The 24,202-nt window shown below is 35.0% G+C and overlaps 1 protein-coding gene across 1 annotated transcript in view; it reads left to right on the top strand.

Annotated features, from left to right (window-relative positions):
- FOXP2 (forkhead box P2) overlaps positions 1–24,202 on the top strand; it is a 253,343-nt gene that overhangs the window by 189,330 nt on the left and 39,811 nt on the right. Inside the window, exons 5-9 of the mRNA XM_061197955.1 lie at positions 3,535–3,672; positions 4,797–4,988; positions 6,530–6,698; positions 18,204–18,417; positions 20,178–20,282. Coding sequence (XP_061053938.1) covers positions 3,535–3,672; positions 4,797–4,988; positions 6,530–6,698; positions 18,204–18,417; positions 20,178–20,282 — 818 coding nt within the window. The remainder of the gene's footprint in view (positions 1–3,534; positions 3,673–4,796; positions 4,989–6,529; positions 6,699–18,203; positions 18,418–20,177; positions 20,283–24,202) is intronic.

Here is a 24,202-nt window from a genome sequence, read left to right on the forward strand (position 1 = left end):
TCTAAATTGTGGTCCCTCATTAGAATATTTGCATGAATAAAAGTATATATTTAGTGGAAAATATTTCCTTAAGCTTAACACCTAACTTGTGAAGGTATATATATTTTAGAAAGTTATCCATAGACTTTCAAATCTGATGCTGGTTTTGCCTGTTTAAATATTGATAAAGTAGTATAATCTTCAAAAATAATTTATGTACTCAGTTAATCTCTATTCATCTTTGTCAATGAATTCCTAAAGCAGCTTGCAGTAGCAAAGAAAGGTAATGGGACAGTAACAAAAGTGATAAAGGAGGAATAAAGGAAATGTGTCACTTAAAATGATTCACTTAAAAATGGAGAAGTTCTGCATGTTCTAAACAAGGCCAGTGGAGCAGTCTGCATATAACATGTAATTGACATTTGTTGTAGGAAAAACTAATTTTCTATTTAATAAAATATTTTAAATTTTTAGTAGCCTCAAATGTTTCATTTTGGATGAGCTCATGTACGTAGGTTTATAGGTGATTGATAGTATTGGCTTATTTGTAATGTTAGAAATCCCTCAGAAGTGTACCTGTGCTTTCCTATATATATAATTAATTTCAGTTTGTGTTTTGTACATATCTTATGGAAGTAGAGTGTTCAATTAGTTGATTTCTTTTTCTACATATCCTTATGTCTGTATATAGTTTGTGTTAGATGGCAGTTTCCTAGAGGGTAGGCCAGAATCTGCTTAAAATATGCAGAATATCACATAAGTGTGATACATATGATTTTAGGATGACAATGACATGATGGTTATTTTTATGTCATAAACTTTTAAATGTAAGGAAGACACTCACAAACCATTTCAAGAATAAAACATAATTAATTTAACCATGGTGAAAGGGCTAATGAACTCTAAAGAATGCAAAGGTAGAAAACTTGCTTAAACTTGCTTGTACATCAGATCAGTCATACTAGCAGCAAGCTATAGGGTAATATAATTTGTATAAGATGAATTCTGATTGTAAACTTGCAGTTTACAATAATAATTGCATACCTCCATTCATATAACTTTTCTTATAAAGTGCCTTTGTTATCAGTTACACATAAAGTACTTTTACTTGTAGATAGAGTTAATTAAGTGAAAATACTCCATGTGCTAAAAATTGGTAAGGGGTTGTTAGATGAGAGAGGTGTGACAAGTTTCTCATCACATGATAGACTTTATAGAAGGTATCTATCTATGTGCATGTGTATAGCTATCTACATATACATAATCTAGCTACCCACTTATCTATCTATTTATCTAGATTGGCAACCTTTTTAAAGTTTAACCTGTTTTTCTTTCTCTGTTCCTTCATTTCAGTTTCATTCCTTGTTATTTGGCGACAATATGAGGTAAATTATTCCTGGAAGGAAAGGCATTTTAGTAGATAGATAATTTTTTTACAAACTGCTTATTCTAGCCATTCTTTTTGTTTATCAAAGAACAATTAAGTAAACTGACCATTAAATATTTAAACAACTAAATACATGGGCAACCCATTGGATCAATTAATTTTACAGCATACATTTCAGAATGCCTTTTATTATGATACTTTCAAGTACAGTAATCTATAGGTATGAAAGTGTGTTCTAAAAAAATCCAGAAATATTTTTGAAAAGCACTTTTTAATTCCTTTCTGTTATTCTGTGATTCTTTCCCCTCATGTTACAAAATTACATCTAATTAATCCATATTTCAAGATAGCAAGGGATAGAAAATACTCTTTCTTTAGTATGAAATATGAAGTGGTTTTTTTTGAGGGAGAGGAATTAATCCATCCTGAACTTCCTTTATTCTTTTCTTCTAACTTTTTTTTTTTTTTGGCTGCATTGGGTCTTCGTTGCTGCACGCAGGCTTTCTCTAGCTGCGGCAAGCGGGAGCTGCTCTTCATTGGGGTGTGCGGGCTTCTCATCGTGGTGGCTTCCCTTGCTGCAGAGCACAGGCTCTAGGTGCGTGGGCTTCAGTAGTTGTGGCACGCGGGCTCATTAGTTGTGGCTCCCAGGCTCTAGAGCACAGGCTCAGTAGTTGTGGCACACGGGTTTAGTTGCTCCGTGGCATGTGGGATCTTCCCGGATTAGGGCTCGAACCCGTGTCCCCTGCATTGGCAGGCGGATTCTTAACCACTGTGCCACCAGGGAAGCCCCTAACTTTGTTTTCATTATTAGTTTCTCCTTTGTTTATGATATAAAGTGCCAGACTCGAAAAGTTTGAACTGTGTTAAAAATGACTCTGAGGATAAATTGTGAACCATGTCTGTTAATCTTTTTCTGTTTTCAAAGACACATGTTGTCCCAAGAATTTGTTCAAAAGTGGTGTTTATATAAATACTTGCTTTTATTTACAGTAAATGTGAATTGTTTTTTCTAGGAAAGAAAATGATTGCTTTTTCAAAGGTTGCAAACTTGGCAAGTTGACAAGTTGCCTGATTAGTTGCTGGTTAGTACAAGCAGTGCCTTCAAAGAGTGTGACTGCCGCCCAAACGAGCAGATAGATGCGTCAGGCTTCTGTGCAGGAGGACTTCCTGTTCGCCTCTCTTGCCAACCTTTTCCTGTCTCTCCACAGCCTTTCTCTCTTCCTCTCAGACTTTCCCCCTGGTTTTTCCTTACTTTGTATTTTCCTTGCTTCATCTTTCTCTTCTGCTTCTTTCTCTCCCTCCTTATTTCCTTTTCTTTTTGACTCTAATTTTTACAACTTTGAAGGAGAAGGAAATGGTAGAAAGGACATTTTGAGCAAAATACTTTATTTTTCAGTTTAATGAATAACCTTTGAGTAATCTTTAGATTTCTAGACTTCCCGGTATAAGTTTAGTTAGCTTGAAATAAGAAAACGTTTAAAGGAGAAGCTAGAATACGAGGCTTATGATCCCTTCTTGGAGAGGACCTATCTATGTAGCTATTTTCTGGGGATATGTAAGTAAATAAATAAATATCCTATATGAGTTACTGCAAGTACTCATGTAGTAATATGTATTACTGTGTGTATTTTTCTAGTACTGTGTATATTTTATGTATATATATATTAAATTTTGAAGACAGGTTATATTTTATGAATAAGTACGCTGCACATACATTCTTTTTACTAGCTTTGATAACAGATATTTAAATGTGTATTTTTCCAGTCGTTTAGTCTTTATCATATCTATCTTAATCATACCTGTAAATCATTTCAAAAGGCTTTCATTTGTAGCACTGTGACATTGATGAGATTATCAATTATGAAGTGTTGAGAAAACTGACATGTTATTGTTTATTTCTAATTATGCTAGTCAGAGCAACACATCTTAGCATAATATGTAAGAGGTGTGGAACGTAAAGGTGGAATCTGATGACATCTGATGCCTCTGGAAAGCCAGTGTCTAAATGCTGTGGTACCTAAAATATCATTATTAAATAGTTAAATAATATAACAATTATTCTATAAAAATGATTGGTCATCACTACTAAATGGGGATGCCATATAGCTATGAAGTAGGTTAACAGACGTTTAGTAACGTCCACTCTTTCTCCTTCTGTCTCTGTCAAGGTGCCTGTGTCGGTGGCCATGATGACTCCCCAGGTGATCACCCCTCAGCAAATGCAGCAGATCCTTCAGCAGCAAGTCCTGTCTCCTCAGCAGCTCCAAGCCCTCCTCCAGCAGCAGCAGGCAGTCATGCTGCAGCAGGTAATGTGGATTACCTGCTTCGGAGTGCTAGCACCCGTGTTGACAGTGCCATGGGCATATATGACAATTCCTTCTCCACTGGAAAGGACAACCTGTCAGCATGCTAGAACATAAATGTAGCATGTTAATTGTAGAACTGAGTAGTAAAATTTAGATCCCTTAGTCTTTTTAAATTCATTAACGTCTAGAGTAAGAGCAGAAATGGGTACCATTTCAACATGAGATAAAGCAATATTTAAATATTCAAATACTTAGGTGCTTTGGATTTATAGACTTGCCAACAAAAGTGCAAAGAGACTTACAGATAATTGTTGCTTTTGAAATTTCTAACCCTTCAACCCTCCTTTTAGTTCACATAAGTATGAAATTGGAACTGGCTATTTTGTTACAGTAGGGAAAGTAATGTCCCAAACTTTCCTTTCCACAATAAATTCAGATTTTAGGAATAGAAGTAGCTACTAACTAGAACAAAGTTGAACAGCTGAGCCACCAATTCATGAGGTTAATCCTTTTTAAATAGCAAAACTAATGTTCCTAATATGTACATTATTAGAGCTTTGAGTTTATATAAAGTGGACTTTATGTTATAGACTTACTTCTCATAGAGAAAATAATGTGCTTTACCTAAATTCTTATAGATTTAACGACTTGCTATGTTCTGTGATGATGACCGCAGGCCAGTTACTTATATTTCTAAGTCTGACGTTCTCCTGTCCATCCGATGGATTACAATTTTTTCCCAGTAAGAACTGGTCACTCTAATTGTATGTAACTCTATAGTTGGTTCTTATAAATGGTAGAGTAGAACCTATTTTTATGTGCTATTAACGCTGCAGATATAATCATCGAGGGTATTCATTTGGCTCTAGCCATTTAGAATACAGATCTTCTATACCCTTTCGTTTAGGATACTTTGGATTCTGGATTGGAAAGTTTCAGAGCTGCCTTGGAAAAAACAATGTACGTGTAGATCTGTCTCCTGGAATCCAATGCGTATTTGTCGTTGTTCTTGTGAGACGAATCTTAATGGAGACTCTACCCTGTGCCAGTCTAGAAGAGTTTAGGGGGTTTATAATACATGCAACTTTTGCCTTTATTTATTAAAGTCAAAATGGTTTATTCAGCAACAACTGCAAGAGTTTTACAAGAAACAGCAAGAGCAGTTACATCTTCAGCTTTTGCAGCAGCAGCAACAGCAGCAGCAGCAGCAGCAGCAGCAACAGCAGCAGCAACAGCAGCAGCAACAGCAGCAGCAGCAACAGCAGCAGCAACAGCAGCAGCAGCAGCCACAGCATCCTGGAAAGCAAGCGAAAGAGGTAGGATCTGGCCGGCTCACCCACGCGGAGGAGGGCGAGCCTGGGAAGGGCACTCGGAGGCCAGGGCAGCGTTAGACGCTCCTATCACCAGGCTCTTGCTGTCCAAGATGCATTATTATGCATTGGTACTGAGCTTCATGACAGTAACAGGAGAGCTCTCCTGCTCTCCTTCTTTGCAGCGTGGGACTTGAGAGTCACAATCCAGTGCTGCTGTCGTCTGCTGTTCACTAATGAATCACAGTGTACCAAGAGCAAGCTGTGTGGTGCACAAAGTACTGATTATCTTGTATTCACCGAGAATCTAAGTTGGTGAGGGAACCTTATCTTTCTCAGTGGTGCAGCTCAGAGAACATGCATGCAAATTGAGCCTGTGGTTGGGAGTTGGGGGGGAGGGGAAGCCAGGGAGAAAGTGGTTGAGCGCAGATTTCAAAGTCACAGGCCCCTGATTAATGAACTGCTACTGTAGGTTTGGAGTGGCGAGTAGAAAGTTCCAGTTTGATATGCTCATAAATCAAACTGACAAGCTGGCTTCTCAGGCCTAGCTTGCGCTTGTCAGCAAACTGCATCAAATATAAACATAATACAAACAAAACACGTTGAAGTAGTTAAATTGATCAGCAGGTAACAGAGCCGTTGTCTTCAAGCTGCCCATTATGCAAACGTACAGGAAACAGTTTTGACCCCCTGAGGCTTTGTTTCTGTTTGGATTTGTGAATAGAATTTCAGACAACCATCAACTACAGAATAGAAATTGCTGCCTTATTTCTCCGGAGGCTTTGGGCAATCCACATGACTTGCTCCGTTATGCAGTCTGTTTTCCAGTGAGCGCATCAGAAGTTTCTCTTTTCCCCAAACTAAAAAGGAAAGGTCTTCCACAGCAGCTTGTCTTTCTCTGAAGTGTGACTGCCTTCTCATACCCTCCCGAGTCCAAAAGAAGTCTGCTTTGTCTTGTAATGCCTCACAAAATGGGAACTTATACTTTTCCTTCCAGTAAGGGGCCAACTTTTTTTGGCCTTGAACATAATTCTACCTTTCATATATTCCAATAAGAGAGAAGGGGAAGAGAGAGAGCTAACAGGCCTGTCCTATGAAGGCTACATCCCAGTTTACTAATAGATCGCTAGAGACCACGGTCATGGACTTCTGCAGATCAAACTTATTCAGTTGGAAAAAAAAGTGTTGTCGAAGTTGACTGTTTCCGTAAAGTGTCATTCTTTGAGTCTGAGTAAATTTATTATCATCTGCAATAAGCCTATTTTTAAAAAGTCTGAACTTTTGTGACACGCTTTCTCTAGCCCTTGTTCCATCCCCTTTCAATGCAAGTTCCTTGGTTCTCTGTTGCTGTGTTAATATTTGAAAGAAAAGCAACTGAAAATCTAAAGCTTGCTCACATTCTGCCCTTGAGCTTTGACAATGGGATGACCGTTTGCAAACGTACCGGGGCGATGAAAGAAGCGTACGTCTCTCTGTAGGAGGGCTGTCTGTGCAGACCCTGGTCTCAGCCGTCAGTTCGCTCACTGGGTTGGGTTTTCTGACACCAGCAGCAGCAGCAGCAGCAGCAGTTGGCGGCCCAGCAGCTTGTCTTCCAGCAGCAGCTCCTCCAGATGCAGCAACTCCAGCAGCAGCAGCATCTGCTCAGCCTTCAGCGTCAGGGACTCATCTCCATCCCACCTGGCCAGGCGGCCCTTCCTGTCCAGTCGCTGCCTCAAGGTACATACGAACCGCGGCGCACGCTCCATTTCGCAGCTGGCACTTGCTGCCACTGTGTGGCCTGTCTACCTTACACCTTGAGAACTTTCGTTTTTATAACCTTTATGTTTATTATTAAAGCATGATTGTTATGAAAATGAAAACACGACGATCCAAAACCTTTGGGACACAGCAAAAGCAGTTCTAAGAGGGAAATTTATAGCAATACAGTCCTACCTCAGGAAGCAAGAAACATCTCAAATAAACAACCTAACCTTACAACTAAAGCAACTAGACTAAGAAGAACAAACAAAACCCAAAGTTAGTAGAAGTTTGGAGTTTGGGATTAACATATACATTCTACTATGTATAGAATAGATAACCAACAAGGACCTGCTATATAGCACAGGGAACTCTACTCAGTATTCTGTAATAACCTGTATGGGAAAAGAATTTGAAAAAGAATAGATACGTGTATATGTATAACTGAATCACTTTGCTGTACACCTGAAACTAACACACATTGTAATTCAACTATACCCCAATATAAAATAAAAATTTAAAAAAATGACTGTTAACATGGTTGCATGCCCCTTTTCCTTGAGACTCAGAAGTTTTACTCCACGCTGCTTTTTAAGTATGCAGTGAACTGCTTTCAAGTGCTTTGTTAGATATTAAATGTGTATTTATTAGTCTTATGAAAGAAAATGTATAAGGGCAACACAATTCAAGCTATTGAATTCAAGCTATTGAATACACACTGAAGATCTGCAGGGAATTGGATTAGTGGGAAGGCTAACAACACTCCATTTAACATAAGTGAGCTGATAGGAGTTTTGGTGGACAACTGATAAGAAAAAGATAGACGCTCCTAATCTTCACGCTATATATAAAAGGAAGGCTTTATGTATTTCTACAGAGAATAGTCCCAGTTATGCTTTGGGGGACCTCATCATGCATCCTGGGACCATATTGATCCTCCTTTCTCTAAAAGGATATTGCGTATACATGTACTGTATTGTGAATTACAGCTTTAAAAAGCTGGCAATTGTATTCTTGTTTTTCTGATAAGAAACTTCGGATGTACTTTGATAATTCAATAATACAATACCATACAAATATACAATTGTATATATTCATTATTTGACTCAACTTTTGGGAAATGGAAAGAGTTCTAAGTAAAAAAAAAATGAAAAAGAATGGTAAACAGAATGATTCTTTGTGTGCTAAAATTCTCAATACAGGTAAAAGTCATGTATCCATAAACATTCTAAAAGCATATTCTAATTTCCATTTGGATTTTGTTGGAACAACTTTAATCCATGTGAACTTTCATTCAAGTCACTTATATTTGTTCCAGAGGGGCTCACATTGCAGTAGTACTTGCTGTGCATTTTTCTGACTCTATAGGATACATGGAAGAAAATCAAGAACAATTAAATATACAAAAATTATAATTAGGCTAATAAAAGGGTCTTTTAAATATACATAATTATTATTTTGGGCACATTAAATTATAAATATTGTGGTAAATGTTTTTCTCTTTATTTATCAAATTACTGTCTCCATGGCTTATTTTTCCCAGAATTCCTCTTTCATTTGACTTCAGATCCTCTAATTCACCTGACTGAATCACTCCTAGGAAATCAAGAAAGATAAAGTTTAAATAGTGAAAGAAAAACAAGGCAATAAACCCACTTTTCTGTATCATTCCAAAGAGAATTGGAATAAACCATAGTGTCACCACAGCAGTGAATGTTCTATTCACAAATAATTGTTTTTTTGGAAAAATAAATACAACTTGAGGACAAAGAAAGAAATAAGGTTAAAAAAATAAAGGCGTTTATAAATTAGTTCAACGTAAATATAGATTTCTTTCATAGAAACTGTACTAAAACAGAAGCAATAAATTTATGTCATTGATTTTCTTAGTAAAATTTAAATAAAGTCTATACTTGGGATCTGGGATTTTTTCTCTCCTCAATAGAGAAGTATGATTTTGTTTGAGTAAAACCATTCAAACAAACATTTCAAGAATGTTTAAAATAGATGTTCGTAGAAACAAGATGTAGCTTATCTGAAATATATTTGTTAACCTGCATTCTTCCAAAACAAGCATACAAATATCTTGTGAACAAGAAAATTCATTATGATATAACCATTCTAATAGTTTTCAAATGAAAACTTTCTCTAGTTTCTGAGCTTTCTTTTGATAGAATTATCTTCTTTTTTTTCTTCTATTTGTTTTTTTCCTTCCAGTTTTATTGAGATATAATTTACATACAGCACCGTATAACTTTATACAGCATAATGCAACATAATGATCTGACTTACATGCATCATGAAATGATTGACCTACAACACTGGGTTAGTTCCTGGTCTGTACAACATAGTGATTCACTATTTCTCTACCCAACAAAATGATCACCACTTACTTTCTTCTATTTGTATTCTCCGTAAGATATATGAGAAATAAAACTCACAGAATGGAGAACATTGAGGGAAAGGAAGTAAATCTGAAAACATATCTGGGTTTGAGCAGAAAGTGTATTTTTTAAGAAACATTTTTAATTGAAGTGTAGTTGATTTACAATGTTGTGTTAGTTTCAGGTGTACAGCAAAGTGATTCAGATATATATATATATATTCTTTTTTAGATTCTTTTCCCTTATAGGTTATTACAAAATATTGAGTATAGTTCGCTGTGCTATACAGTAGGTCCTTGCTGGTTATCTATTTTATGTATAGTAGTGTGTATATGTTAATCCCAAACTCCTAATTTATCCCTCCCCACCACTTTTCCCCTTTGGTAACAATAAATTTGTTTTCTGTGTCTGTGGGTTTATTTCTGTTTTGTATAAAGTTCATTTGTATCATTTTTTATTTTTAGATTCCACATATAAGTGATATCATATGATACTTGTCTTTCTCTGTCTGGCTTACTTCACTTAGTATGATAATCTCTAGGTCCAAACAAAAAAGATGGAAGTCATCATTGTGTTTCCAGCTGTTTAGATGAATGTGTGAAAAGTGCCATTGTGGAGAGTCCCATCAGCCAAACACAGGCAGAATGTGTCATAAATCAGCTACAGTAAAGGAACATAAGTTCATAGTGCTCTTCTGGAATCTCAGAGTGGGAGAAAGTAAAGAAGTAATTGTTAGATAATGTAAGCCGTGAATCATTTCTGCCTCAGTTACTGGTTATTTTGCACAATTAATATTTTTTTTTATCAATTTTCAGTTCACTTTGCCTCAGGTTTTTGGTTGGCTGATTGATTAGCCACAAATAATAGCAATATGAAAACCAAGTAGGATTAACATGCAATGATGATGTTCTCATTGTATCTTTAAAAATATGCTATATTTGCAATATTTATCCCCATGATTTAACACAGCTTGCTCAGACTACTTTTTTTTTTTTTTTTTTTTTTATTTATTTATTTTTGGCTGTGTTGGGTCTTCGTTTCTGTGCGAGGGCTTTCTCTAGTTGCGGCGAGTGGGGGCCACTCTTCATCGCAGTGCGCGGGCCTGTCACTGTCGCGGCCTCTCTTGTTGCGGAGCACAGGCTCCAGACGCGCAGGCTCAGTAGTTGTGGCTCACGGGCCCGGTTGCTCCGCGGCATGTGGGATCTTCCCAGACCAGGGCTCGAACCCGTGTCCCCTGCATTGGCAGGCAGATTCTCAACCACTGCGCCACCAGGGAAGCCCAGACTACTTTTAAAGTTACAATTTCTTTCAACTGTATAAAAATATGTACATGAGAATCAGATAGATGTAACAAAATTATAATTTTGATAGGGAGATTTACAGACATTTTTCTCTATATTGCAAAATGATGTAATGTATTTTATCATTTTAAAGTAAGGCATTTTAAATATTAAGCATTTCAAGCCATCATGAACATTACTATAATGTTGGATTTTAATGTGAAATAGGCAATTAAATTACAATCTCTAAGTATGTATATAGAGTGACTGTAGGTATAAAGAAGTCAAAAAAGGATGGATTTGTAAATCAATCTTGAATAAAATACTGATTATAAAGCTATTTGATACAATGTGTACTTTAAATATCAACTAGTAATTAATTAGTGACATATTTTCATGACCCAGTACCACTGTCTACAGGTTAAAAAATAGGAAATTATTGTGACATGCACTTTAAACTTTGATATGTTTTTGACATAAGATAGAAGTCAGTGTATCCCAATACATAATATATTCATAGGTTTAGTATTACTATAGGGATATATATATACACACACACATATATATTTGTATATGTGTACATATGTTTAATTCCAGCTTTTAAAATATTTTTGAATTTGTAGAAGCTATCTAAAACAAACATTTTCATTACCAATCTGAAAGACCAAACAGGGAATGCTAGATAAGCAGCCAGTCCTGGTTTAAACTAACACCTTGTAGAACTAGATGAGCTTGGAATCTGTTGAACAGTAAAGAAAATGATATCTTTTTAAATAAAATATAATGTCCTTCATGCTGAGTTAGGACTGTGCTGAAGTTTTTCTTTGGCATCAGTATTCAGCCAAAGTCAGCTATTTGGCTTGGACTTCATGCTTTGCTTATGGAAATCTAAATAGCCAAATGGCTACTTCAACACCACTCTGGCCTCCTTGATTTTTTTGCTTAATCTGTGATATGGGCTTACATAGAACATATATCTAATCAGGGTAACAGCACCAAGCACTATGAACAATGTACGTCATGCAGAATTATTGTTACCATTTTAGTATTCCCTTTCCAATACCAGTAAATCTTCTATTTGTAATTTAGGAAAATCTCCTTTGGGGTTTTACATGCTGAAAACTCCATCAATGAGCTAAAGTTTGAAGGTACATTTATTATAGTGGGAATAAAACTTTGCAAAGTTACTTGTGAATGCTGTTATGCATAAAAACTAACTTAGGGATAAATAAATACATAGGGAAATATTAAAAATATGTTGAGTTAGTTGTTGAGAAAATTTAAATGAGACAGGAAGAGGGAGATTAAATTATATCATAATTCTAATTGTTGTAGAATTGTTTAGTATACTAACATATGTATATTAAAATGGGTTTAATGCCATTTAGGCCATCTGCCTTAAAAAAAAAGTTCTATTTGTCAATTCTTTATGTGTTGAAGGAAGACTTAAAAGGAAAACGTCAACTTTGCCACATTAAAATGTCATGATCAAGAAAAATAAGAAATCATTGTTTTTGTAATAGAATATCAGACTGTAAAAATGCAGCCTGTAAAAATTTTAATAGTAAAATCATAGCAGGAATTTTTTTACATCAGATATATTCCTGTATCCCAGAAATTCTTTCCTTGGTGGAGATATTTGCCTTTGGTCTCAGTTTCAGCCAAATAGCTATTTTTACTTCTTGTAATTCAGCATTTGGACGAAATGTGTATTAGGTACATCCACCTGTCACTGAAAGTACATTTTAAAGAATGGCATTTTACCTACAGGTTATAGTAAACCCCTAGTCAAATACAGATCAATAAGATGTTAGGTTTGGCAAATTATAAATGAACACTTGGCTTTCTGAAGGTAGCTCAGAAACTGGAATAATGGTTGCCACTGGAGAGGAATACTGGGGACCCAGAGGTCAGGGCTGGTAGGGAAATTTAATTTTGCAATGCATACCCTTCTCTGTGATTCAATTATTTTGGCCATGCATGTATACTAGTTTTTTAAAATGTAAAATTAAGATGAAAAGTGAAAATTAATGATAATATTTCAATAATTTCAAGTATTGAATATCAAATCATTCAATAAAATATATGAATAATACAAATACTTTTACCAAAATTCACTTTTATTACTTTTAATTGTAAATAACCCTAGAAAATAAGTTAATTAAAAATTCACAGTAGACTGACTTTATATCATACTATATTAAAATTATTTAATATTAAAAAGTAATTACTGGACGTAAAAAATAAAAGGACGTGGAAAGAATCGTTTATTTTTGAGTGTGAAAAAGATGCTCATGTAATTTTTACCAATAAGTGAAACTTTTAAACCTTGTATGCCCCAAGAATGTATAATCTCGATATGAATGATAAAATTTTCATTAATTCTTAGCACAGTGCTTGGCACCCAGTACTCTGCAAACTCTAGCTCTAGAAATAAAGAATTATTATTTAATTGCTTTATCTGTCCTATTATATGCAATTTGATTAGGAATTCTTCTTTTTATTCTCTCAACTCCTGGAAAAAGAAACCTTTTAATGTTTATTTGTAGTCCTGGCAGTGAATGAAGCCCAAGTCACCATACAAAAGTAGAATAGGGTTTCTCAATTTTTTGTGGGCAAGGAATTTTTAAATTATGAAATTATAAAACTTTTCAGCAGTGGTATTGTATGTATATATCCTTGAAATATGTTTTAAAGGAAAAATGAATAATCTTCACTTAAGATTTTAAGTTGACTAATATTCTGTGATACTGTAGTCCACTGATTCCCAGATTGTGCTTGCCACTACACTAGTGTTCTGGTCCATTGAACAGCTATTTTATTTATTTGTTTGTTTGTTTATTTATTTATTTATTTTTGGCTGTGTTGGGATTTCCTTGCTGCGTGTGGGCTTTTCTCTAGTTGTGGCGAGCCGGGGCTACTCTTCATTGCGGTGCACGGGCTTCTCATTGCGGTGGCTTCACTTGTTGTGGAGCATGGGCTCTAGGTGCACAGGCTTCAGTAGTTGTGGCGTGCGGGATCAGTAGTTGTGGCTCACGGGCTCTAGAGCACAGGCTCAGTAGTTGTGGCGCACGGGCTTAGTTGCTCCACGGCATGTGGGATCTTCCTGGACCAGGGCTCAGACCCATGTCCCCTGCATTGGCAGGCGGATTCTTAACCACTGCGCCACCAAGGAAGTCCCTGAACAGCTCTATTAAGTAATATTCATTGAGTTTTTACTCACTGCAGGCACTCGTATAGGCGCTGGGAATAAAGCCATGACGAAAACAGACAGCAAACTCTGCCATCATAAAACTTACATTTTAGTGTAAAAAATGTAACAAGACAGACTGTAGAAGACAGACAACAAATAAGTCAAGTAAAATATATAGTGGTAACTGCTAAGGAGAAAAATTAAAAAGCAAGGATAGGAAAAAATTAAGCAACCACAGCAGATGGGAGGAGTTGAACTTTTGTAGACAGGGTAGCCAGGGAAGGAGTCCTGGGAAGGGGCTGTGTGAGTAATGACCTGAAAATGTGAGGGGAGCTCGGCTACGTATTAGCTCTTGAGCAAGTTACTTAACTTTCCTGTGCTTCAGTGTCCTCATCTCTAAAATGAAAATAATGATGGTAGTAATAATAATAAAAACAATAATAGTGGTTTGGGCATTACATTAGTTATTATGTATGAAGCCTTTGGAAAAGTAACTGGCATATGAGAAGCACTATATAAGTATCTGTTTAAAAAAACGGACAAAGAAACCTGCTAGAGGAGTGAGTTAGGGTCAGAGGAGCTGTATAAACACGAGCTTAGTTTTGGACATGTAAGATTTGAGAATTTGTTAGGGTTATGTGGAGATGCCAAATAGGCAGCCTGCAATTCAGGGAAAGGGCCTGGGTTGGAGATCACTTGAATCTTAAGCCTATACCTGGTATTTAAAACTGAAATAAATTAGTGTAATTGTAAAAAGAATCTGTTGTGTTAATTTTTTTCCTTCAAACATATTTGCAAAACACTGAGTTTAAGAAAGAGACTCAAGTTTTCTTTGTTACTAGACAGATATCTCAGAACTGTTTTACTTGCTAACATGAACCAGGGGTCTCCGAGATGGAAACAACAGGCCTCTGAGATCTCTTAGACTAACAGCATTTAGAGAGTACTGTTCCATAGAACACAGTTTAGGAAATGCTGAATTTGTTATATTACTGCCTGAAAAAGTAAATTACTTCTTGCCTATCATCAAAACATAAAAAACTCCCCAAACTTTCAAAATGCTGCAAAATGGATTGGCTAGTTGTTTCATTTTCATAAATAGTTTTGTATCCATAGAAAATAGCTAAGCAAGTTGATGCGAAAACTTTGTCTCATGGGCAGTGTAATAGTTTACTTAAAAAAAAATTCCCCCCAAATTATCTGTACATTGGAATCATCTGTGGAGCTTCAAAAGCTACTAGAAATGGTGATTTGATTTGTTGGGGCTATGGTCACGGCACTGGAAATTTTAAAAGATCCCCAAGTGATTCTGATATGTAGATGCTTTGGGGAGCTAGTTTCGCTAACAGGAATCTCCTTTTGACGTTATTTATTCTCTGTCCCTTATTTAAAATAGTTAAAATTAAATATTTAAAATATATAAATATTTAATATTTTTAAAATATTCTTTTAATTAAGGATCGTTATTTGGATGATGAACAGGTTATTTTATTTATCAAATGTTTATGTGCCTACTGTTTGTCACCCTATCATTGTGATATCATGGTGATACCACTAATTTTCAAGGCAAATGAATAGTTTAATGGAATTCTACTTTTAGAAGGGAAATGGATATTTAGGTTAACTAAATTATTAATAAAATCCAAAAACTAAATTATTAATAACATCTTTAACTGGTATAGTTTCAAAAGACATCTGAGAGTCTTTAGCCAAAATATAAAATATTATTAGCCACTCAGTCTGTTAGAATCAACTAGTACCATTTATAATTCTTTAGACATTGGCCTTATAGGAGAGCAATGGTTATAAATAGTGTGCCCTTTAAGAGTCACAGAACTTCTGTGTACAAACCAATATGTCTTCGAGAACTGTATGAACCCGTTTTAATCAATTAAATCAACAACTCTTTCTTGAGCACATACCAGGCACTGTTCTAGGCACTGGGGGGTCTACCAGTAAAATAAGAAATCCCTGCTCTTAGAAAATGGTGGAGGGAGACTGTAAAACAAATAAATAATATAGTTTAGGGGCCGATAAATGCCCTAAAGAAAAATAAAGTAGGGTGAGGTGGAAGGGCACGATAAAAGGCAGGTGGGGAGGGGCAGTGGTTGATAAGTGTGGTCAGAGACCTCTCACAGGAGGTGACCCTTGAACCAGCTTAGAGAAGGGAGGGAAGAAGTCTTGAGAAGATTTGCAACGAGAGGGGCCTAGGCTGTGAGGGCCGCCAGAGGAAAGCTCGAAAGGGAGCAAATGTTTGATGCATTCGAGAAAGATCAGAAGGCTAGTGTAGCAGAATGAAACGGAGAGAGACAGCGATGGATGAGGTCAGAGAGACAGGCAGAAGCCAAATAATAACTGCCAGCGCCTCATGGGCCACGGTAAGTTTTTTTTTTTTTTCTTTTCTTTTTTTTTTTTTGTCTCTAAGTTCAAAGCCATTGGAGGCTGGAAAGCCATTGGAGGGTTTCTTGGGGAAGTGCCATGGCCTCATTTACCTTTAGAGAGATAACTTTGGGCTGATAGATGAAAAGTAAATTAGCCAAAGCCAAGGTGAAAACAGGAAGACAGTCAGGAAGCTATAGCAGTGGTCCGGGCAAGAGCTGACGGTGGAGCAGAGAGGCCGCACAGAGTTCTGATGCAGAGGATGTGTTGATGCTCTCACAGAAAAGGATTTACTCATGGCGTTTTGCTGTTAGGACACCTAACACATGCAGCCAGGTAACAAAAAGTCACGGTCAGAAGAGTTTCAGTATCCCACATTAAAGCTAGAATTAAAGCAATCGTTAATGATCTTTATATAGAAATTATTTCCTTTGTAACAGAAATACCTTTCTTTATTAACCCATCCTCTTCTTTATAGAAAAAACAGCTTTTAATAACTTTGGGAATCTGAATTACCCTGTCTTGTCTTTAGTCTCAGGCCATGTCTTAAAATCTTGAGGAGCCAGAATCACCAGAATGATAGCTTTCAGTAAAACTGTCTGTTTGAAATTGTGATAGGCATAGCAGTTTAAGGTTTCCACTGTGACGAATAACTTGACCAGAAGTTATGTTTGGAACAGTGAGAATTCTTCTGTTGCTCTGGGCTACTTACCACTATGTCTAGATCAATGATTTTTTCCACTTGCAGGGGTAAGGGTGAGAGAGCCCTCCTCACCATCATACTCTGTTCTCTTTCCCCAGTCTCCCCTGCCTATTCCATGCCACTTCACTCTCACGCAGCTCGCAATTGATCAGCATCACTAGAGCATCTGATGTGGGGGGAGGGGCAGGGGAAGTTTGATTAGCATTTTCATCCTTGTATCAGATATTGTAGATGAACACAGTAATAAAAAGCATAGATTTTGGACCCACAGGGCATCAGGTTTGAATTCTGTCCACTGGTTATGAGCTTGGTGATTGGGGCAACAGAGTTAATCTTTCTGAGCCTCCATGCCCTCATCGATAAAATGTAATGATTCCTAAGGTCAGGTGAGGTTAATTTAGATTATGAATGTAAAGCGCCAGAATATAGTAGATGCTCAATAAATGATAGCAATTATAATTACAAGTACATTTTCTCCTGTATATCTTTATTCAGCAGTTTTCATATTTTTAATAAAATATTATAGGAGCAAAGGCATTCAAGTCAGACTGCCTGGATTTAAATCACCGCTTTATCACACATAAGCTTTGTGACCTTAGATATATTTTTGAACCTCTCTCCCACTTTGCTTCCTTATCCGTAAATAAATTGGTTACAATAAAAGTATCAACTCCATTGGACTGTAGTAAGGATTAAGGAGCATAAGGTGTATAAAGAATATATGAAGGCACAGAAATTAGCATATATGAGTAATGTTTTGTAAGTCAAATACTGTAAATAACAGTCTCTCAATTCCTTATTTCAAAATTACAGTGAAAAGCTAAAGTATTGTACGTAGCTTTTCTATTTTCATTCATCATAAGTCAGGTAAATTTGCATAATCTGAGCCAGGAATTTGTTTAAAATGAGTAGTTGATTTATTCTGTCATAAAATGAAGGAGAAATTTAGATATTATCTGCTTAATTAATCCATGTAAGTTAGCATATTGGCTTATTCAGGACCTCAAAATGAAATTCAGTTATTTCCTTGGCCATTCTGAGAAAGATCAAAATAACTAGATAATTGTCAAATCTATTTTTCTTTTGACTTGAGTGTTTGCTGTTTTCCCCTGACATTTGTGTTTCCCACCTTACTTCTTTTTTCATTTCTTTTGATATGTATTATTTCCAAATGTTCTTTCAGTTCCTCACTGATAAAAACTTCATACTAGCAATAAGTAAAAGCTTGAATAAAGTTAAATAGTTAAAAAGTTAAAAGTTGAATAGTTTAATTTTCAAATGGAACTTGCTGTGTTTTTTCTACTGATCCTTGATATTATCCCCAATACTATTATTTCTAGTACTGTTCTTGAATTGGTAGTCTTTAACAAATAACTGATTATTGAAGAGAAAACGATAGTGCTGATGGTATAAAGTGGTTTATTATCATATATTAATAATTCTGGTAACATCACTTTTGTGGTTGGCCTTAATCCAGTGATAATACTAAGCTCATTATATGAAATTTACTTTGTTATATTAGTGGGGCTTTCTTTCACTTTATAGCTGGCTTAAGTCCTGCTGAGATTCAGCAGTTATGGAAAGAAGTGACTGGAGTTCACAGTATGGAAGACAACGGCATTAAGCATGGAGGGCTAGACCTCACTACTAACAATTCCTCCTCGACTACCTCCCCCACCGCTTCCAAAGCGTCACCACCAATAACCCATCACTCCATGGTGAATGGACAGTCTTCAGTTCTAAATGCAAGGCGAGACAGGTAAATCTCAGGAGATACATTCTGTTACATATCACCAAACTTTACTTTCACCATTTGTGAAACTAAAAATAATGATTTGTACTTAACAGGGGCAGAATGTGTAGAACAACTAATTAAATAGAGAGAAACCTTTAGATTATTTGTATTTATATTATTTTCATTAGAAAAAAAGCAATTCAGATACCAGCAGTTTAATGGATAGAGTGGGGAATTTCCTGAAGAAAGTTATTTGTTAATAAGTGCATGCAGAATTATTGTGTCAATATAATTTTACGGCTAAGGTGTTGTGATTAACCTGATTGCTGAAATGAGAACATTTTTACCATTTTAAAACTTAACCAGTTTCAAATAATTAAAGATGCATATATATCCCCCTTATATATGTTACAAACATGTGCTTAGAAAACAGAGAATGGATATACATAAACATATAAACACAGGTATCATAAACCAGAAGATAGAAGATCTGGTTTGCCTTTTTTATTGTTGTGGCATGATGGAATTATAAATATATAATAAAAATGAACTTATGGTGGTAACTTTCTGAATAAATTTGCCTCAATATTCATAAAGAAAAATTATTTGATTTCAGTTACCAACACTGAGTACATTATATTAGGTAATTTTTCAACTTACTGTTTTATTTTAGTTGTGTAAAAACTGCCATTGTAAAAGGATCACCCATGTACTTTTTTGTCCATTTAGTTCTATTTATGCAGGCATATCGTTATCTAATCAGGTCCTTTAATGTAATTTACATAAACTATAGAAGCTAAAATATTGCTCAATATGAAAACTATCTTTTTAAAAGATGAAGCATAAGTGTAGGACTTCTTAACAGAATGGCTTAGTCTCATATGATATATAGCTGTAAAATTCATATTTAAGTGGAGTGGATTAATAGTGTTCTGTTATGTATGTGAATACCTGCCTAGCTGCCACAAACCCTTTCCCCTAAGCAAATATTTTTTCAAAGAAACGTACATATAATTACAGTACAGTTTAAGATATAATGCTATAGTTTGGTGATGTTTTATGTCTTCCTAGAAGTATCATGAAAATTTTTTTCTTGTTAGCTTTCATTATTATAAAATGGTATGCCTTTGAATGCTTTCACGCTGTTGTTTTAATTGAGAGTAATTTGATGATTATATAGTTCAGAAGTTGGTTGATGTCTCTAGGATCCGTCTATCTGATATAATACTCACTTATCAAAAGTCTTGGATAATTGTAGAAAGAGATAGCTAATGAATACCGTTCCAAAGTAGAATTTTTAAATCAGCTGTAACTAGCAGAAACATATATGGTTCACACATAAATATTAAACAATGTAAATGATTCTAAAGGTCCATATCTTCCCTAAAAAGAACATTTCAAAAATCTTATGGTGATTTTCCTATGACTTTCTTAAAAACACAGGGTTTTTTTCACTTGACCACATATGAATATATATATTTTTATTTAGAGGTAAATGTTACGTTAAGGTCATATGGCAGGATTAGCATATGATATTATACAGTCCTCTTAGTTTTTCATCGTTTATTAACAGTCATCTTTGGCTCTATTTCTCCTCTAATTGGAACATCATCTAGCCTTGGCAGTTGAACTATTCAATAGAACGATTAAATTTTTCTGACTGCTCTGAGCTGAATTGACCTGTTTTGACCTGTTTGTCACTGATCGTAACCTGACAGGCGCTAGCAGCCTGCAACGATTATGGCTTTTTGAGATCAATCTGATGCCATGTTCTTTTGCTGCAGCTCATCACATGAGGAGACTGGGGCCTCTCACACTCTCTACGGCCATGGAGTTTGCAAATGGCCAGGCTGTGAAAGCATTTGTGAAGACTTTGGACAGTTTTTAAAGTAGGTTTTTTACATTTTTTAGGGGAGGGAGTGGATTGTATGGGAGTTTTAAGCAGATTGTTGTAAATAAACGAAAGAAAGCTGAAGGAAGAAAGTGAAGGTCCATCATAAGGCACACTGTAAGTTTTCTGTGTGTTCCAACAAGTAGATTAGCAAAGTCAGGCTAAGATGGTTAACTCTTCCTCTTTACCTTTTCATGAGAACATTTTACAAATCATCCAATAAAAGTTTTTGAATGAATGAAAAAAGAAGTAGCCCTACTATAGCAGTGTCATTAATAACTGGAACACGTGTTTGTTGGATTCACTTAAATTTCAAGGTTTCAATAAAAATTTCCAGTAACATTATGTGAGAAGTCATATTATATATATATGTATATATGTATATATATATATATACACACACACATACGTATATTTAAACAAAAGACAGATTTTAAAGGTTTATTTTTTATTGCAGACTTTATATTTCTTACTTTAAATAATATTTAATGTATTTATTTAACAGCAAGAATAAAAAACTGAAAGTTAATAGTAACTAAAATTTTAAGATAGTTGTTATTTTCTCCATGTTGTTACTTGTTGCCCTGAGAATCATAAAGAAACATACATGGCCCTATGTTTGTATGATAGATTATATGGCTTCTCTAGCTTAAAATCAACTTTATGTATCCTTAATTTCTTCATAGAGTGATAATTTATTTTTTTTAATTCATAAGAGGTTCTTTTTCAAATGAGAATATGCATCTTTCATGAAACATTTTCCACGCACAATTTCAGTATACAAGAGATCTAAACAGAGAGCTACAGATAGGTTTATGGAGATGAGTAACTTCACAGGCTGAGACTCTTATGTTGTCATGGAGCAGCTAACAGGGTGAATGAACCGTTTCATGCTTCATCAACAATTAAGTTAATTAGCTCATTTGAAATTGCACTGCTTTGTTGCCAGGATGTTGGCAGAAACATCAAAAAGATGTGTTTACAAATGGTAGACTACAGAGTATAGAGCAAAAGCACCTTAACAACAAGGCACAAGTACTTGGCATCATAATAACTGTATAACTGAATTACAGTAAGACTTCCACAAGGATTTTTTTAACCTTTTCTTATTTCTGACCAATTAAAAGAAAAAAATGCTTCCTATATTATTATGGATTTGCTACATGGCCTTGAATGAAAATTTGCACTCCTATTATCCAGAACAGTTGTGAGCTACCATTTTGTTGGATAGGAAACTGATTTGACCGTTCTAAGCAAAGAGAGCTCTTAAAATGTTAAGTAACTTTGCTAAAGTTTTCCTCTCTAAGAAAAATAACATTTGCTAAAATAAAGACAGGGTATAAGAATATAGTTCTTTAAAGAACTAATTTCATATTTCTTCATTTGAATATATTAGTCCTTATTAATATGTTATATTATTTCTTATCATTAAGGTTATTTAGAGGACTATTGCTGCTATTTCTTCAGTATGGCAATTTAAGCCATAGAACTAGCTCAGTCACCAAACATTTTATTGCTCTAAGTTGTTGTTTTTGACAAAATTCAAAATAAAGCTTTAAGAAAAAAATACATGTCTTTGTTTCAGTATGATTTCCTTTATGGCACATGGAAAGGAGCATTGTTATTCATCTCAAATTTGTATACATATTTTTATTACTAACAAGCTTATAAATATGAACTCTCATTTTACCCTCCATGGGTCTTTTTCATATTCAAGTTAGTATTTTTTAAAAACTGAAGAAGTTACAATTAAAAAAGCATTTCCTTTCAATTAAATATCAACTTTGTTCCCAAAGACTGACCACTTTTCCAACCCATTAACTTTATAGGGATGACAGAGCAAATGACAGTAGATTTTAAGGCCTTTCTTTTAGTCCATTTTTGTTATGATATGCTTAGATTCTGTAAGTCAAAGATCTGTGATAAATTCTGTTAATAGAGCTAATGCCAGTGTACTGTACTGAAATGAAATATTAGACATATTTCCATACTAGTATTGTCTTTTTCTTAAAAATGTGTGGGAAATTTGAAGAGAAATAAAATAATGTTTTATTAAATTAATTGCAGTTATTCAGAAAAAAAATGTTGATTTAGTGTCTCTGTGGAAAGTGAATTGAAGAAGGCATCACCACTAATACCGATTTTCTTGGAAAGAAGATTTTGCTTTTCTTTTGTAATAATGGAGAGGATTGAGAGTCTTGGGGGGGAAAATGTCAGGCAATTCAAAAAGCTGTGAAAGGTTTTTAGCTCTCAGGTTTTTTGTTTATCCATACTCCAGAAATTTTGTACCCAGTGTTTACTATAAAAGGTGTTTGAGAAAATATTATTGTGGCATTTTTATTTCTAAAATGCACTAGGAATACATTGTACAGCTTGAGCTGTACTTTGTATCAGACAGCTTATCCATTGGTTTGAAATAAAAGGAAGCTATCCATTATTACTATTTACCCTACATATGTTTAATAGCAAAGGATAGTAGAAAATATAGAGTCCCAAATTCTATTTCTCACATTATATCCCCAAATAAACTGGCAGAATTCCTCTATTTTTGCCCAGCACCAAATGAAAATCCACCAGAGGACAGTTGCTTATGAATAACATATATATTCTTAGCCATATATACATATATAAGAAGAAAGTCTAGACTAAAAGGTGTTCAGGAAAATGTTTGAATTACTATAAAGTAGGTGTCGACAGAAGCTAACCATTTTTCTGACCACTCATTGAAGATCTCACTAGATCACTAAAAGCATTTAATACTAGTTCTTCATTACTGTCTTATAAATGTCAAAGTGTAATAATATCCAGCAAAATTTTAGTGTAGTTTGTCTGCAAAATTAATTATCATTCCATTGGCCCTAAGTCAGCATGAATGTAGATGGATTGACTTTTAGAGCTTAAACCAAAAGGTTTACAACATAACATTCAAGTTGGCAGACAAGTGTTCTTGAACCTGCATGTGCGGATGCCAGCAAACAAAACATGGTCTGAGATAGAAAGATAGACATACTCTTTGAAGAATGGCAAAATGGTTAGTGTCAATAAAATGTCAGCCTATTAAGGAGCAATTAGTTGATGAACATAAATGAATTAGGTTTATTATAAAGCCTAAAATTTTAAGGTTTGACATTGTATAAAGAGCAATAGAAAAGGTAGTAGAAACAGAATATTTAATGGAAATGTGTTATCCTTTTTCTTGCAGCTGACTACTCTAAAAATTATGCTCTTACTTAGTGTGTATTGTCTATTTCTTTGTCTTTGACTAGGCAGCATGGCTACAAAATTATGACCTCAAGAAGGCATTCTTTGAACTTGTCAGAATGTTGTTTCTTTTGGTGACAGTGCCCCCATCTCTCAAAACTAAGGCATCTCACATAATCAGCTAAATGAATAGTGACAGCTAACATTTTGTATTTAAACTCCTGTCAGTGTTTAAACGTAAAAAGCTTGATGCAAAATAAATCAAACACCAGTGATATGCAAGGGAAACATTTTGTTAAAACAGTCTCTGACATACTTGGATTTAAATCTGATCCCTTTTTAGCTTATAAAATGCTATAACTTTAAATGAACTTGAAAAAAAAATCTAGAGGTTAAAATAGAATTGCTAATCTGGGGTGTATATAATTGAAGTTACCACATGCATTCATAACCTTAAAAGCTTAATTAAAGAGAACTGTGCATTAAATAAATTGGAAAGATCCTTTCCTACATTTTGTCTTCCTGAAATGCTCGCTTAATTGTTTTTAGAAAGAATTTGACTGCCTATTTACACTTTCTTTTCCTAGTGGACACTACCTACCTAGCACGTAGATTCAGTGCAGTTTTGAAAGAACATCAGTTGACCACATCATTTATTCCATTTTGAAAACAAAAATCAATATACCTATAAAGTGACCCATAAATTAGAATTGGCTC

This window comes from Eubalaena glacialis, chromosome 8 (assembly GCF_028564815.1).
Source record: "Eubalaena glacialis isolate mEubGla1 chromosome 8, mEubGla1.1.hap2.+ XY, whole genome shotgun sequence".
NCBI lineage: Eukaryota > Metazoa > Chordata > Mammalia > Artiodactyla > Balaenidae > Eubalaena > Eubalaena glacialis.